Raw genomic sequence first — 13925 nt, forward strand, 5'->3', positions numbered from 1 at the left:
TTTTGCGTCTACAACTATTTTAATAGGTATTTAAAAGTGCATTCTCCTACATATTACCACCACTGGACTAGGTGCAATTCCTCCCCAGCAGCGGCACGATTGCCCTCTAGTAGGTGCGGGCACTTAGACGCCGCTGCTGAGCACCTTGTCCATCTCCTGCTGCTCGCATTGCCTCCCCGCTCTGGGACTCCGGACGAGCTCGTGCTCCTGTCCGCGTTTCTCGGCGACTGGACCACGAGCTGGCGCGTGCAACAAACCTCAAATACAAAGCCCTTGCTACAATATGTCTTAGCTGAGCGCAACGAAGGTTCTCAGCCCGCCCCTGCTGCTGGCGGCGAGCAGACCAAAGACTTCGTATCCGCGCTCGCGACCTTAGTCATCTGACTGCAAGTGCCGTGCGTGGCAGCTCTTGGGCCCCAGTACCAGGACGACCGCCACTGCTCAGACCGGTTAGCACCGAGTCTACCGATTGATAAAGTAGTTTTCATGACCACAGGGTCTGCTGTGACGGCTTGCGGTCTCGCCCAAATTGGCACCTGCTCCCGCCTAGATTGGCGCCTGCGTTCATGACGACGAAGGCAGCCATCGCAGCGACGGTATGCTGTTGCCTTGCGGTGCCCGCCGTGCGAGAAGTGGGCAAACATTTGAGCCAATCATACAGGCAGAACCAGCGTAACGAACCCATGCTACGCTTTCACTGTTAAAAAAGTTGATACACCATCCTGTTTGATTGTATCGTTGTATTGAGCCGATCAAAATTGTTATGAGAAATGGTAAGCCGAGCTGGTTACGCCGGAGTACAAATCCCTATACTGAAGTTACTATAGTTGGAGATTGACTTGTGTCGAGATTCCGTAACCAGACCAGGTGACGCATAGATAGAGGGATGTGATTGGTCAAAAATAAGGCTTTGAAGTGCTTTTGCCAGAAGTTCGCACGGCGACGTATGGACCAAGGAGTCCTGGAGCTTGAAAATGCTCATCATTTTTTGCGTCTACAACTATTTTAATAGGTATTTAAAAGTGCATTCTCCTACATATTACCACCACTGGACTAGGTGCAATTCCTCCCCAGCAGCGGCACGATTGCCCTCTAGTAGGTGCGGGCACTTAGACGCCGCTGCTGAGCACCTTGTCCATCTCCTGCTGCTCGCATTGCCTCCCCGCTCTGGGACTCCGGACGAGCTCGTGCTCCTGTCCGCGTTTCTCGGCGACTGGACCACGAGCTGGCGCGTGCAACAACCTCAAATACAAAGCCCTTGCTACAATATGTCTTAGCTGAGCGCAACGAAGGTTCTCAGCCCGCCCCTGCTGCTGGCGGCGAGCAGACCAAAGACTTCGTATCCGCGCTCGCGACCTTGGTCATCTGACTGCAAGTGCCGTGCGTGGCAGCTCTTGGGCCCCAGTACCAGGACGACCGCCACTGCTCAGACCGGTTAGCACCGAGTCTACCGATTGATAAAGTAGTTTTCATGACCACAGGGTCTGCTGTGACGGCTTGCGGTCTCGCCCAAATTGGCACCTGCTCCCGCCTAGATTGGCGCCTGCGTTCATGACGACGAAGGCAGCCATCGCAGCGACGGTATGCTGTTGCCTTGCGGTGCCCGCCGTGCGAGAAGTGGGCAAACATTTGAGCCAATCATACAGGCAGAACCAGCGTAACGAACCCACCGCCCCTGCTGCTGGCGGCGAGCAGACCAAAGACTTCGTATCCGCGCTCGCGACCTTGGTCATCTGACTGCAAGTGCCGTGCGTGGCAGCTCTTGGGCCCCAGTACCAGGACGACCGCCACTGCTCAGACCGGTTAGCACCGAGTCTACCGATTGATAAAGTAGTTTTCATGACCACAGGGTCTGCTGTGACGGCTTGCGGTCTCGCCCAAATTGGCACCTGCTCCCGCCTAGATTGGCGCCTGCGTTCATGACGACGAAGGCAGCCATCGCAGCGACGGTATGCTGTTGCCTTGCGGTGCCCGCCGTGCGAGAAGTGGGCAAACATTTGAGCCAATCATACAGGCAGAACCAGCGTAACGAACCCATGCTACGCTTTCACTGTTAAAAAAGTTGATACACCATCCTGTTTGATTGTATCGTTGTATTGAGCCGATCAAAATTGTTATGAGAAATGGTAAGTCGAGCTGGTTACGCCGGAGTACAAATCCCTATACTGAAGTTACTATAGTTGGAGATTGACTTGTGTCGAGATTCCGTAACCAGACCAGGTGACGCATAGATAGAGGGATGTGATTGGTCAAAAATAAGGCTTTGAAGTGCTTTTGCCAGAAGTTCGCACGGCGACGTATGGACCAAGGAGTCCTGGAGCTTGAAAGTGCTCATCATTTTTTGCGTCTACAACTATTTTAATAGGTATTTAAAAGTGCATTCTCCTACATATTACCACCACTGGACTAGGTGCAATTCCTCCCCAGCAGCGGCACGATTGCCCTCTAGTAGGTGCGGGCACTTAGACGCCGCTGCTGAGCACCTTGTCCATCTCCTGCTGCTCGCATTGCCTCCCCGCTCTGGGACTCCGGACGAGCTCGTGCTCCTGTCCGCGTTTCTCGGCGACTGGACCACGAGCTGGCGCGTGCAACAACCTCAAATACAAAGCCCTTGCTACAATATGTCTTAGCTGAGCGCAACGAAGGTTCTCAGCCCGCCCCTGCTGCTGGCGGCGAGCAGACCAAAGACTTCGTATCCGCGCTCGCGACCTTGGTCATCTGACTGCAAGTGCCGTGCGTGGCAGCTCTTGGGCCCCAGTACCAGGACGACCGCCACTGCTCAGACCGGTTAGCACCGAGTCTACCGATTGATAAAGTAGTTTTCATGACCACAGGGTCTGCTGTGACGGCTTGCGGTCTCGCCCAAATTGGCACCTGCTCCCGCCTAGATTGGCGCCTGCGTTCATGACGACGAAGGCAGCCATCGCAGCGACGGTATGCTGTTGCCTTGCGGTGCCCGCCGTGCGAGAAGTGGGCAAACATTTGAGCCAATCATACAGGCAGAACCAGCGTAACGAACCCATGCTACGCTTTCACTGTTAAAAAAGTTGATACACCATCCTGTTTGATTGTATCGTTGTATTGAGCCGATCAAAATTGTTATGAGAAATGGTAAGCCGAGCTGGTTACGCCGGAGTACAAATCCCTATACTGAAGTTACTATAGTTGGAGATTGACTTGTCGAGATTCCGTAACCAGACCAGGTGACGCATAGATAGAGGGATGTGATTGGTCAAAAATAAGGCTTTGAAGTGCTTTTGCCAGAAGTTCGCACGGCGACGTATGGACCAAGGAGTCCTGGAGCTTGAAAGTGCTCATCATTTTTTGCGTCTACAACTATTTTAATAGGTATTTAAAAGTGCATTCTCCTACATATTACCACCACTGGACTAGGTGCAATTCCTCCCCAGCAGCGGCACGATTGCCCTCTAGTAGGTGCGGGCACTTAGACGCCGCTGCTGAGCACCTTGTCCATCTCCTGCTGCTCGCATTGCCTCCCCGCTCTGGGACTCCGGACGAGCTCGTGCTCCTGTCCGCGTTTCTCGGCGACTGGACCACGAGCTGGCGCGTGCAACAAACCTCAAATACAAAGCCCTTGCTACAATATGTCTTAGCTGAGCGCAACGAAGGTTCTCAGCCCGCCCCTGCTGCTGGCGGCGAGCAGACCAAAGACTTCGTATCCGCGCTCGCGACCTTGGTCATCTGACTGCAAGTGCCGTGCGTGGCAGCTCTTGGGCCCCAGTACCAGGACGACCGCCACTGCTCAGACCGGTTAGCACCGAGTCTACCGATTGATAAAGTAGTTTTCATGACCACAGGGTCTGCTGTGACGGCTTGCGGTCTCGCCCAAATTGGCACCTGCTCCCGCCTAGATTGGCGCCTGCGTTCATGACGACGAAGGCAGCCATCGCAGCGACGGTATGCTGTTGCCTTGCGGTGCCCGCCGTGCGAGAAGTGGGCAAACATTTGAGCCAATCATACAGGCAGAACCAGCGTAACGAACCCATGCTACGCTTTCACTGTTAAAAAAGTTGATACACCATCCTGTTTGATTGTATCGTTGTATTGAGCCGATCAAAATTGTTATGAGAAATGGTAAGCCGAGCTGGTTACGCCGGAGTACAAATCCCTATACTGAAGTTACTATAGTTGGAGATTGACTTGTGTCGAGATTCCGTAACCAGACCAGGTGACGCATAGATAGAGGGATGTGATTGGTCAAAAATAAGGCTTTGAAGTGCTTTTTGCCAGAAGTTCGCACGGCGACGTATGGACCAAGGAGTCCTGGAGCTTGAAAGTGCTCATCATTTTTTGCGTCTACAACTATTTTAATAGGTATTTAAAAGTGCATTCTCCTACATATTACCACCACTGGACTAGGTGCAATTCCTCCCCAGCAGCGGCACGATTGCCCTCTAGTAGGTGCGGGCACTTAGACGCCGCTGCTGAGCACCTTGTCCATCTCCTGCTGCTCGCATTGCCTCCCCGCTCTGGGACTCCGGACGAGCTCGTGCTCCTGTCCGCGTTTCTCGGCGACTGGACCACGAGCTGGCGCGTGCAACAACCTCAAATACAAAGCCCTTGCTACAATATGTCTTAGTTGAGCGCAACGAAGGTTCTCAGCCCGCCCCTGCTGCTGGCGGCGAGCAGACCAAAGACTTCGTATCCGCGCTCGCGACCTTGGTCATCTGACTGCAAGTGCCGTGCGTGGCAGCTCTTGGGCCCGACCGGTTAGCACCGAGTCTACCGATTGATAAAGTAGTTTTCATGACCACAGGGTCTGCTGTGACGGCTTGCGGTCTCGCCCAAATTGGCACCTGCTCCCGCCTAGATTGGCGCCTGCGTTCATGACGACGAAGGCAGCCATCGCAGCGACGGTATGCTGTTGCCTTGCGGTGCCCGCCGTGCGAGAAGTGGGCAAACATTTGAGCCAATCATACAGGCAGAACCAGCGTAACGAACCCATGCTACGCTTTCACTGTTAAAAAAGTTGATACACCATCCTGTTTGATTGTATCGTTGTATTGAGCCGATCAAAATTGTTATGAGAAATGGTAAGCCGAGCTGGTTACGCCGGAGTACAAATCCCTATACTGAAGTTACTATAGTTGGAGATTGACTTGTGTCGAGATTCCGTAACCAGACCAGGTGACGCATAGATAGAGGGATGTGATTGGTCAAAAATAAGGCTTTGAAGTGCTTTTGCCAGAAGTTCGCACGGCGACGTATGGACCAAGGAGTCCTGGAGCTTGAAAGTGCTCATCATTTTTTGCGTCTACAACTATTTTAATAGGTATTTAAAAGTGCATTCTCCTACATATTACCACCACTGGACTAGGTGCAATTCCTCCCCAGCAGCGGCACGATTGCCCTCTAGTAGGTGCGGGCACTTAGACGCCGCTGCTGAGCACCTTGTCCATCTCCTGCTGCTCGCATTGCCTCCCCGCTCTGGGACTCCGGACGAGCTCGTGCTCCTGTCCGCGTTTCTCGGCGACTGGACCACGAGCTGGCGCGTGCAACAACCTCAAATACAAAGCCCTTGCTACAATATGTCTTAGTTGAGCGCAACGAAGGTTCTCAGCCCGCCCCTGCTGCTGGCGGCGAGCAGACCAAAGACTTCGTATCCGCGCTCGCGACCTTGGTCATCTGACTGCAAGTGCCGTGCGTGGCAGCTCTTGGGCCCCAGTATCAGGACGACCGCCACTGCTCAGACCGGTTAGCACCGAGTCTACCGATTGATAAAGTAGTTTTCATGACCACAGGGTCTGCTGTGACGGCTTGCGGTCTCGCCCAAATTGGCACCTGCTCCCGCCTAGATTGGCGCCTGCGTTCATGACGACGAAGGCAGCCATCGCAGCGACGGTATGCTGTTGCCTTGCGGTGCCCGCCGTGCGAGAAGTGGGCAAACATTTGAGCCAATCATACAGGCAGAACCAGCGTAACGAACCCATGCTACGCTTTCACTGTTAAAAAAGTTGATACACCATCCTGTTTGATTGTATCGTTGTATTGAGCCGATCAAAATTGTTATGAGAAATGGTAAGCCGAGCTGGTTACGCCGGAGTACAAATCCCTATACTGAAGTTACTATAGTTGGAGATTGACTTGTGTCGAGATTCCGTAACCAGACCAGGTGACGCATAGATAGAGGGATGTGATTGGTCAAAAATAAGGCTTTGAAGTGCTTTTGCCAGAAGTTCGCACGGCGACGTATGGACCAAGGAGTCCTGGAGCTTGAAAGTGCTCATCATTTTTTGCGTCTACAACTATTTTAATAGGTATTTAAAAGTGCATTCTCCTACATATTACCACCACTGGACTAGGTGCAATTCCTCCCCAGCAGCGGCACGATTGCCCTCTAGTAGGTGCGGGCACTTAGACGCCGCTGCTGAGCACCTTGTCCATCTCCTGCTGCTCGCATTGCCTCCCCGCTCTGGGACTCCGGACGAGCTCGTGCTCCTGTCCGCGTTTCTCGGCGACTGGACCACGAGCTGGCGCGTGCAACAAACCTCAAATACAAAGCCCTTGCTACAATATGTCTTAGCTGAGCGCAACGAAGGTTCTCAGCCCGCCCCTGCTGCTGGCGGCGAGCAGACCAAAGACTTCGTATCCGCGCTCGCGACCTTGGTCATCTGACTGCAAGTGCCGTGCGTGGCAGCTCTTGGGCCCCAGTACCAGGACGACCGCCACTGCTCAGACCGGTTAGCACCGAGTCTACCGATTGATAAAGTAGTTTTCATGACCACAGGGTCTGCTGTGACGGCTTGCGGTCTCGCCCAAATTGGCACCTGCTCCCGCCTAGATTGGCGCCTGCGTTCATGACGACGAAGGCAGCCATCGCAGCGACGGTATGCTGTTGCCTTGCGGTGCCCGCCGTGCGAGAAGTGGGCAAACATTTGAGCCAATCATACAGGCAGAACCAGCGTAACGAACCCATGCTACGCTTTCACTGTTAAAAAAGTTGATACACCATCCTGTTTGATTGTATCGTTGTATTGAGCCGATCAAAATTGTTATGAGAAATGGTAAGTCGAGCTGGTTACGCCGGAGTACAAATCCCTATACTGAAGTTACTATAGTTGGAGATTGACTTGTGTCGAGATTCCGTAACCAGACCAGGTGACGCATAGATAGAGGGATGTGATTGGTCAAAAATAAGGCTTTGAAGTGCTTTTGCCAGAAGTTCGCACGGCGACGTATGGACCAAGGAGTCCTGGAGCTTGAAAGTGCTCATCATTTTTTGCGTCTACAACTATTTTAATAGGTATTTAAAAGTGCATTCTCCTACATATTACCACCACTGGACTAGGTGCAATTCCTCCCCAGCAGCGGCACGATTGCCCTCTAGTAGGTGCGGGCACTTAGACGCCGCTGCTGAGCACCTTGTCCATCTCCTGCTGCTCGCATTGCCTCCCCGCTCTGGGACTCCGGACGAGCTCGTGCTCCTGTCCGCGTTTCTCGGCGACTGGACCACGAGCTGGCGCGTGCAACAACCTCAAATACAAAGCCCTTGCTACAATATGTCTTAGCTGAGCGCAACGAAGGTTCTCAGCCCGCCCCTGCTGCTGGCGGCGAGCAGACCAAAGACTTCGTATCCGCGCTCGCGACCTTGGTCATCTGACTGCAAGTGCCGTGCGTGGCAGCTCTTGGGCCCCAGTATCAGGACGACCGCCACTGCTCAGACCGGTTAGCACCGAGTCTACCGATTGATAAAGTAGTTTTCATGACCACAGGGTCTGCTGTGACGGCTTGCGGTCTCGCCCAAATTGGCACCTGCTCCCGCCTAGATTGGCGCCTGCGTTCATGACGACGAAGGCAGCCATCGCAGCGACGGTATGCTGTTGCCTTGCGGTGCCCGCCGTGCGAGAAGTGGGCAAACATTTGAGCCAATCATACAGGCAGAACCAGCGTAACGAACCCATGCTACGCTTTCACTGTTAAAAAAGTTGATACACCATCCTGTTTGATTGTATCGTTGTATTGAGCCGATCAAAATTGTTATGCACCTGCTCCCGCCTAGATTGGCGCCTGCGTTCATGACGACGAAGGCAGCCATCGCAGCGACGGTATGCTGTTGCCTTGCGGTGCCCGCCGTGCGAGAAGTGGGCAAACATTTGAGCCAATCATACAGGCAGAACCAGCGTAACGAACCCATGCTACGCTTTCACTGTTAAAAAAGTTGATACACCATCCTGTTTGATTGTATCGTTGTATTGAGCCGATCAAAATTGTTATGAGAAATGGTAAGCCGAGCTGGTTACGCCGGAGTACAAATCCCTATACTGAAGTTACTATAGTTGGAGATTGACTTGTCGAGATTCCGTAACCAGACCAGGTGACGCATAGATAGAGGGATGTGATTGGTCAAAAATAAGGCTTTGAAGTGCTTTTGCCAGAAGTTCGCACGGCGACGTATGGACCAAGGAGTCCTGGAGCTTGAAAGTGCTCATCATTTTTTGCGTCTACAACTATTTTAATAGGCATTTAAAAGTGCATTCTCCTACATATTACCACCACTGGACTAGGTGCAATTCCTCCCCAGCAGCGGCACGATTGCCCTCTAGTAGGTGCGGGCACTTAGACGCCGCTGCTGAGCACCTTGTCCATCTCCTGCTGCTCGCATTGCCTCCCCGCTCTGGGACTCCGGACGAGCTCGTGCTCCTGTCCGCGTTTCTCGGCGACTGGACCACGAGCTGGCGCGTGCAACAAACCTCAAATACAAAGCCCTTGCTACAATATGTCTTAGCTGAGCGCAACGAAGGTTCTCAGCCCGCCCCTGCTGCTGGCGGCGAGCAGACCAAAGACTTCGTATCCGCGCTCGCGACCTTGGTCATCTGACTGCAAGTGCCGTGCGTGGCAGCTCTTGGGCCCCAGTACCAGGACGACCGCCACTGCTCAGACCGGTTAGCACCGAGTCTACCGATTGATAAAGTAGTTTTCATGACCACAGGGTCTGCTGTGACGGCTTGCGGTCTCGCCCAAATTGGCACCTGCTCCCGCCTAGATTGGCGCCTGCGTTCATGACGACGAAGGCAGCCATCGCAGCGACGGTATGCTGTTGCCTTGCGGTGCCCGCCGTGCGAGAAGTGGGCAAACATTTGAGCCAATCATACAGGCAGAACCAGCGTAACGAACCCATGCTACGCTTTCACTGTTAAAAAAGTTGATACAGATTGTATCGTTGTATTGAGCCGATCAAAATTGTTATGAGAAATGGTAAGCCGAGCTGGTTACGCCGGAGTACAAATCCCTATACTGAAGTTACTATAGTTGGAGATTGACTTGTCGAGATTCCGTAACCAGACCAGGTGACGCATAGATAGAGGGATGTGATTGGTCAAAAATAAGGCTTTGAAGTGCTTTTGCCAGAAGTTCGCACGGCGACGTATGGACCAAGGAGTCCTGGAGCTTGAAAGTGCTCATCATTTTTTGCGTCTACAACTATTTTAATAGGTATTTAAAAGTGCATTCTCCTACATATTACCACCACTGGACTAGGTGCAATTCCTCCCCAGCAGCGGCACGATTGCCCTCTAGTAGGTGCGGGCACTTAGACGCCGCTGCTGAGCACCTTGTCCATCTCCTGCTGCTCGCATTGCCTCCCCGCTCTGGGACTCCGGACGAGCTCGTGCTCCTGTCCGCGTTTCTCGGCGACTGGACCACGAGCTGGCGCGTGCAACAACCTCAAATACAAAGCCCTTGCTACAATATGTCTTAGCTGAGCGCAACGAAGGTTCTCAGCCCGCCCCTGCTGCTGGCGGCGAGCAGACCAAAGACTTCGTATCCGCGCTCGCGACCTTGGTCATCTGACTGCAAGTGCCGTGCGTGGCAGCTCTTGGGCCCCAGTACCAGGACGACCGCCACTGCTCAGACCGGTTAGCACCGAGTCTACCGATTGATAAAGTAGTTTTCATGACCACAGGGTCTGCTGTGACGGCTTGCGGTCTCGCCCAAATTGGCACCTGCTCCCGCCTAGATTGGCGCCTGCGTTCATGACGACGAAGGCAGCCATCGCAGCGACGGTATGCTGTTGCCTTGCGGTGCCCGCCGTGCGAGAAGTGGGCAAACATTTGAGCCAATCATACAGGCAGAACCAGCGTAACGAACCCATGCTACGCTTTCACTGTTAAAAAAGTTGATACACCATCCTGTTTGATTGTATCGTTGTATTGAGCCGATCAAAATTGTTATGAGAAATGGTAAGCCGAGCTGGTTACGCCGGAGTACAAATCCCTATACTGAAGTTACTATAGTTGGAGATTGACTTGTCGAGATTCCGTAACCAGACCAGGTGACGCATAGATAGAGGGATGTGATTGGTCAAAAATAAGGCTTTGAAGTGCTTTTGCCAGAAGTTCGCACGGCGACGTATGGACCAAGGAGTCCTGGAGCTTGAAAGTGCTCATCATTTTTTGCGTCTACAACTATTTTAATAGGTATTTAAAAGTGCATTCTCCTACATATTACCACCACTGGACTAGGTGCAATTCCTCCCCAGCAGCGGCACGATTGCCCTCTAGTAGGTGCGGGCACTTAGACGCCGCTGCTGAGCACCTTGTCCATCTCCTGCTGCTCGCATTGCCTCCCCGCTCTGGGACTCCGGACGAGCTCGTGCTCCTGTCCGCGTTTCTCGGCGACTGGACCACGAGCTGGCGCGTGCAACAACCTCAAATACAAAGCCCTTGCTACAGTATGTCTTAGCTGAGCGCAACGAAGGTTCTCAGCCCGCCCCTGCTGCTGGCGGCGAGCAGACCAAAGACTTCGTATCCGCGCTCGCGACCTTGGTCATCTGACTGCAAGTGCCGTGCGTGGCAGCTCTTGGGCCCCAGTACCAGGACGACCGCCACTGCTCAGACCGGTTAGCACCGAGTCTACCGATTGATAAAGTAGTTTTCATGACCACAGGGTCTGCTGTGACGGCTTGCGGTCTCGCCCAAATTGGCACCTGCTCCCGCCTAGATTGGCGCCTGCGTTCATGACGACGAAGGCAGCCATCGCAGCGACGGTATGCTGTTGCCTTGCGGTGCCCGCCGTGCGAGAAGTGGGCAAACATTTGAGCCAATCATGCAGGCAGAACCAGCGTAACGAACCCATGCTACGCTTTCACTGTTAAAAAAGTTGATACACCATCCTGTTTGATTGTATCGTTGTATTGAGCCGATCAAAATTGTTATGAGAAATGGTAAGTCGAGCTGGTTACGCCGGAGTACAAATCCCTATACTGAAGTTACTATAGTTGGAGATTGACTTGTGTCGAGATTCCGTAACCAGACCAGGTGACGCATAGATAGAGGGATGTGATTGGTCAAAAATAAGGCTTTGAAGTGCTTTTGCCAGAAGTTCGCACGGCGACGTATGGACCAAGGAGTCCTGGAGCTTGAAAGTGCTCATCATTTTTTGCGTCTACAACTATTTTAATAGGTATTTAAAAGTGCATTCTCCTACATATTACCACCACTGGACTAGGTGCAATTCCTCCCCAGCAGCGGCACGATTGCCCTCTAGTAGGTGCGGGCACTTAGACGCCGCTGCTGAGCACCTTGTCCATCTCCTGCTGCTCGCATTGCCTCCCCGCTCTGGGACTCCGGACGAGCTCGTGCTCCTGTCCGCGTTTCTCGGCGACTGGACCACGAGCTGGCGCGTGCAACAAACCTCAAATACAAAGCCCTTGCTACAATATGTCTTAGCTGAGCGCAACGAAGGTTCTCAGCCCGCCCCTGCTGCTGGCGGCGAGCAGACCAAAGACTTCGTATCCGCGCTCGCGACCTTAGTCATCTGACTGCAAGTGCCGTGCGTGGCAGCTCTTGGGCCCCAGTACCAGGACGACCGCCACTGCTCAGACCGGTTAGCACCGAGTCTACCGATTGATAAAGTAGTTTTCATGACCACAGGGTCTGCTGTGACGGCTTGCGGTCTCGCCCAAATTGGCACCTGCTCCCGCCTAGATTGGCGCCTGCGTTCATGACGACGAAGGCAGCCATCGCAGCGACGGTATGCTGTTGCCTTGCGGTGCCCGCCGTGCGAGAAGTGGGCAAACATTTGAGCCAATCATACAGGCAGAACCAGCGTAACGAACCCATGCTACGCTTTCACTGTTAAAAAAGTTGATACACCATCCTGTTTGATTGTATCGTTGTATTGAGCCGATCAAAATTGTTATGAGAAATGGTAAGCCGAGCTGGTTACGCCGGAGTACAAATCCCTATACTGAAGTTACTATAGTTGGAGATTGACTTGTGTCGAGATTCCGTAACCAGACCAGGTGACGCATAGATAGAGGGATGTGATTGGTCAAAAATAAGGCTTTGAAGTGCTTTTGCCAGAAGTTCGCACGGCGACGTATGGACCAAGGAGTGCATTCCTCCCCAGCAGCGGCACGATTGCCCTCTAGTAGGTGCGGGCACTTAGACGCCGCTGCTGAGCACCTTGTCCATCTCCTGCTGCTCGCATTGCCTCCCCGCTCTGGGACTCCGGACGAGCTCGTGCTCCTGTCCGCGTTTCTCGGCGACTGGACCACGAGCTGGCGCGTGCAACAAACCTCAAATACAAAGCCCTTGCTACAATATGTCTTAGCTGAGCGCAACGAAGGTTCTCAGCCCGCCCCTGCTGCTGGCGGCGAGCAGACCAAAGACTTCGTATCCGCGCTCGCGACCTTGGTCATCTGACTGCAAGTGCCGTGCGTGGCAGCTCTTGGGCCCCAGTACCAGGACGACCGCCACTGCTCAGACCGGTTAGCACCGAGTCTACCGATTGATAAAGTAGTTTTCATGACCACAGGGTCTGCTGTGACGGCTTGCGGTCTCGCCCAAATTGGCACCTGCTCCCGCCTAGATTGGCGCCTGCGTTCATGACGACGAAGGCAGCCATCGCAGCGACGGTATGCTGTTGCCTTGCGGTGCCCGCCGTGCGAGAAGTGGGCAAACATTTGAGCCAATCATACAGGCAGAACCAGCGTAACGAACCCATGCTACGCTTTCACTGTTAAAAAAGTTGATACACCATCCTGTTTGATTGTATCGTTGTATTGAGCCGATCAAAATTGTTATGAGAAATGGTAAGCCGAGCTGGTTACGCCGGAGTACAAATCCCTATACTGAAGTTACTATAGTTGGAGATTGACTTGTCGAGATTCCGTAACCAGACCAGGTGACGCATAGATAGAGGGATGTGATTGGTCAAAAATAAGGCTTTGAAGTGCTTTTGCCAGAAGTTCGCACGGCGACGTATGGACCAAGGAGTCCTGGAGCTTGAAAGTGCTCATCATTTTTTGCGTCTACAACTATTTTAATAGGTATTTAAAAGTGCATTCTCCTACATATTACCACCACTGGACTAGGTGCAATTCCTCCCCAGCAGCGGCACGATTGCCCTCTAGTAGGTGCGGGCACTTAGACGCCGCTGCTGAGCACCTTGTCCATCTCCTGCTGCTCGCATTGCCTCCCCGCTCTGGGACTCCGGACGAGCTCGTGCTCCTGTCCGCGTTTCTCGGCGACTGGACCACGAGCTGGCGCGTGCAACAACCTCAAATACAAAGCCCTTGCTACAATATGTCTTAGCTGAGCGCAACGAAGGTTCTCAGCCCGCCCCTGCTGCTGGCGGCGAGCAGACCAAAGACTTCGTATCCGCGCTCGCGACCTTGGTCATCTGACTGCAAGTGCCGTGCGTGGCAGCTCTTGGGCCCCAGTACCAGGACGACCGCCACTGCTCAGACCGGTTAGCACCGAGTCTACCGATTGATAAAGTAGTTTTCATGACCACAGGGTCTGCTGTGACGGCTTGCGGTCTCGCCCAAATTGGCACCTGCTCCCGCCTAGATTGGCGCCTGCGTTCATGACGACGAAGGCAGCCATCGCAGCGACGGTATGCTGTTGCCTTGCGGTGCCCGCCGTGCGAGAAGTGGGCAAACATTTGAGCCAATCATACAG

At 53.4% G+C, this 13925-nt stretch overlaps 1 protein-coding gene across 1 annotated transcript; it reads right to left on the bottom strand.

Moving 5' to 3' along the window:
- Window positions 1-6375: 6375 nt before the first annotated feature.
- PHYSODRAFT_324705 (hypothetical protein) lies at window positions 6376-6838 on the bottom strand (the record flags this gene model as incomplete). Its single annotated transcript, XM_009520494.1, has 3 exons — window positions 6376-6491; window positions 6597-6658; window positions 6747-6838. The coding sequence occupies 3 exons, from the start codon at window positions 6836-6838 to the stop codon at window positions 6376-6378; spliced, it is 270 nt and encodes an 89-aa protein (XP_009518789.1).
- Window positions 6839-13925: the final 7087 nt, after the last annotated feature.

This window comes from Phytophthora sojae (assembly GCF_000149755.1).
Source record: "Phytophthora sojae unplaced genomic scaffold PHYSOscaffold_2, whole genome shotgun sequence".
NCBI lineage: Eukaryota > Oomycota > Peronosporomycetes > Peronosporales > Peronosporaceae > Phytophthora > Phytophthora sojae.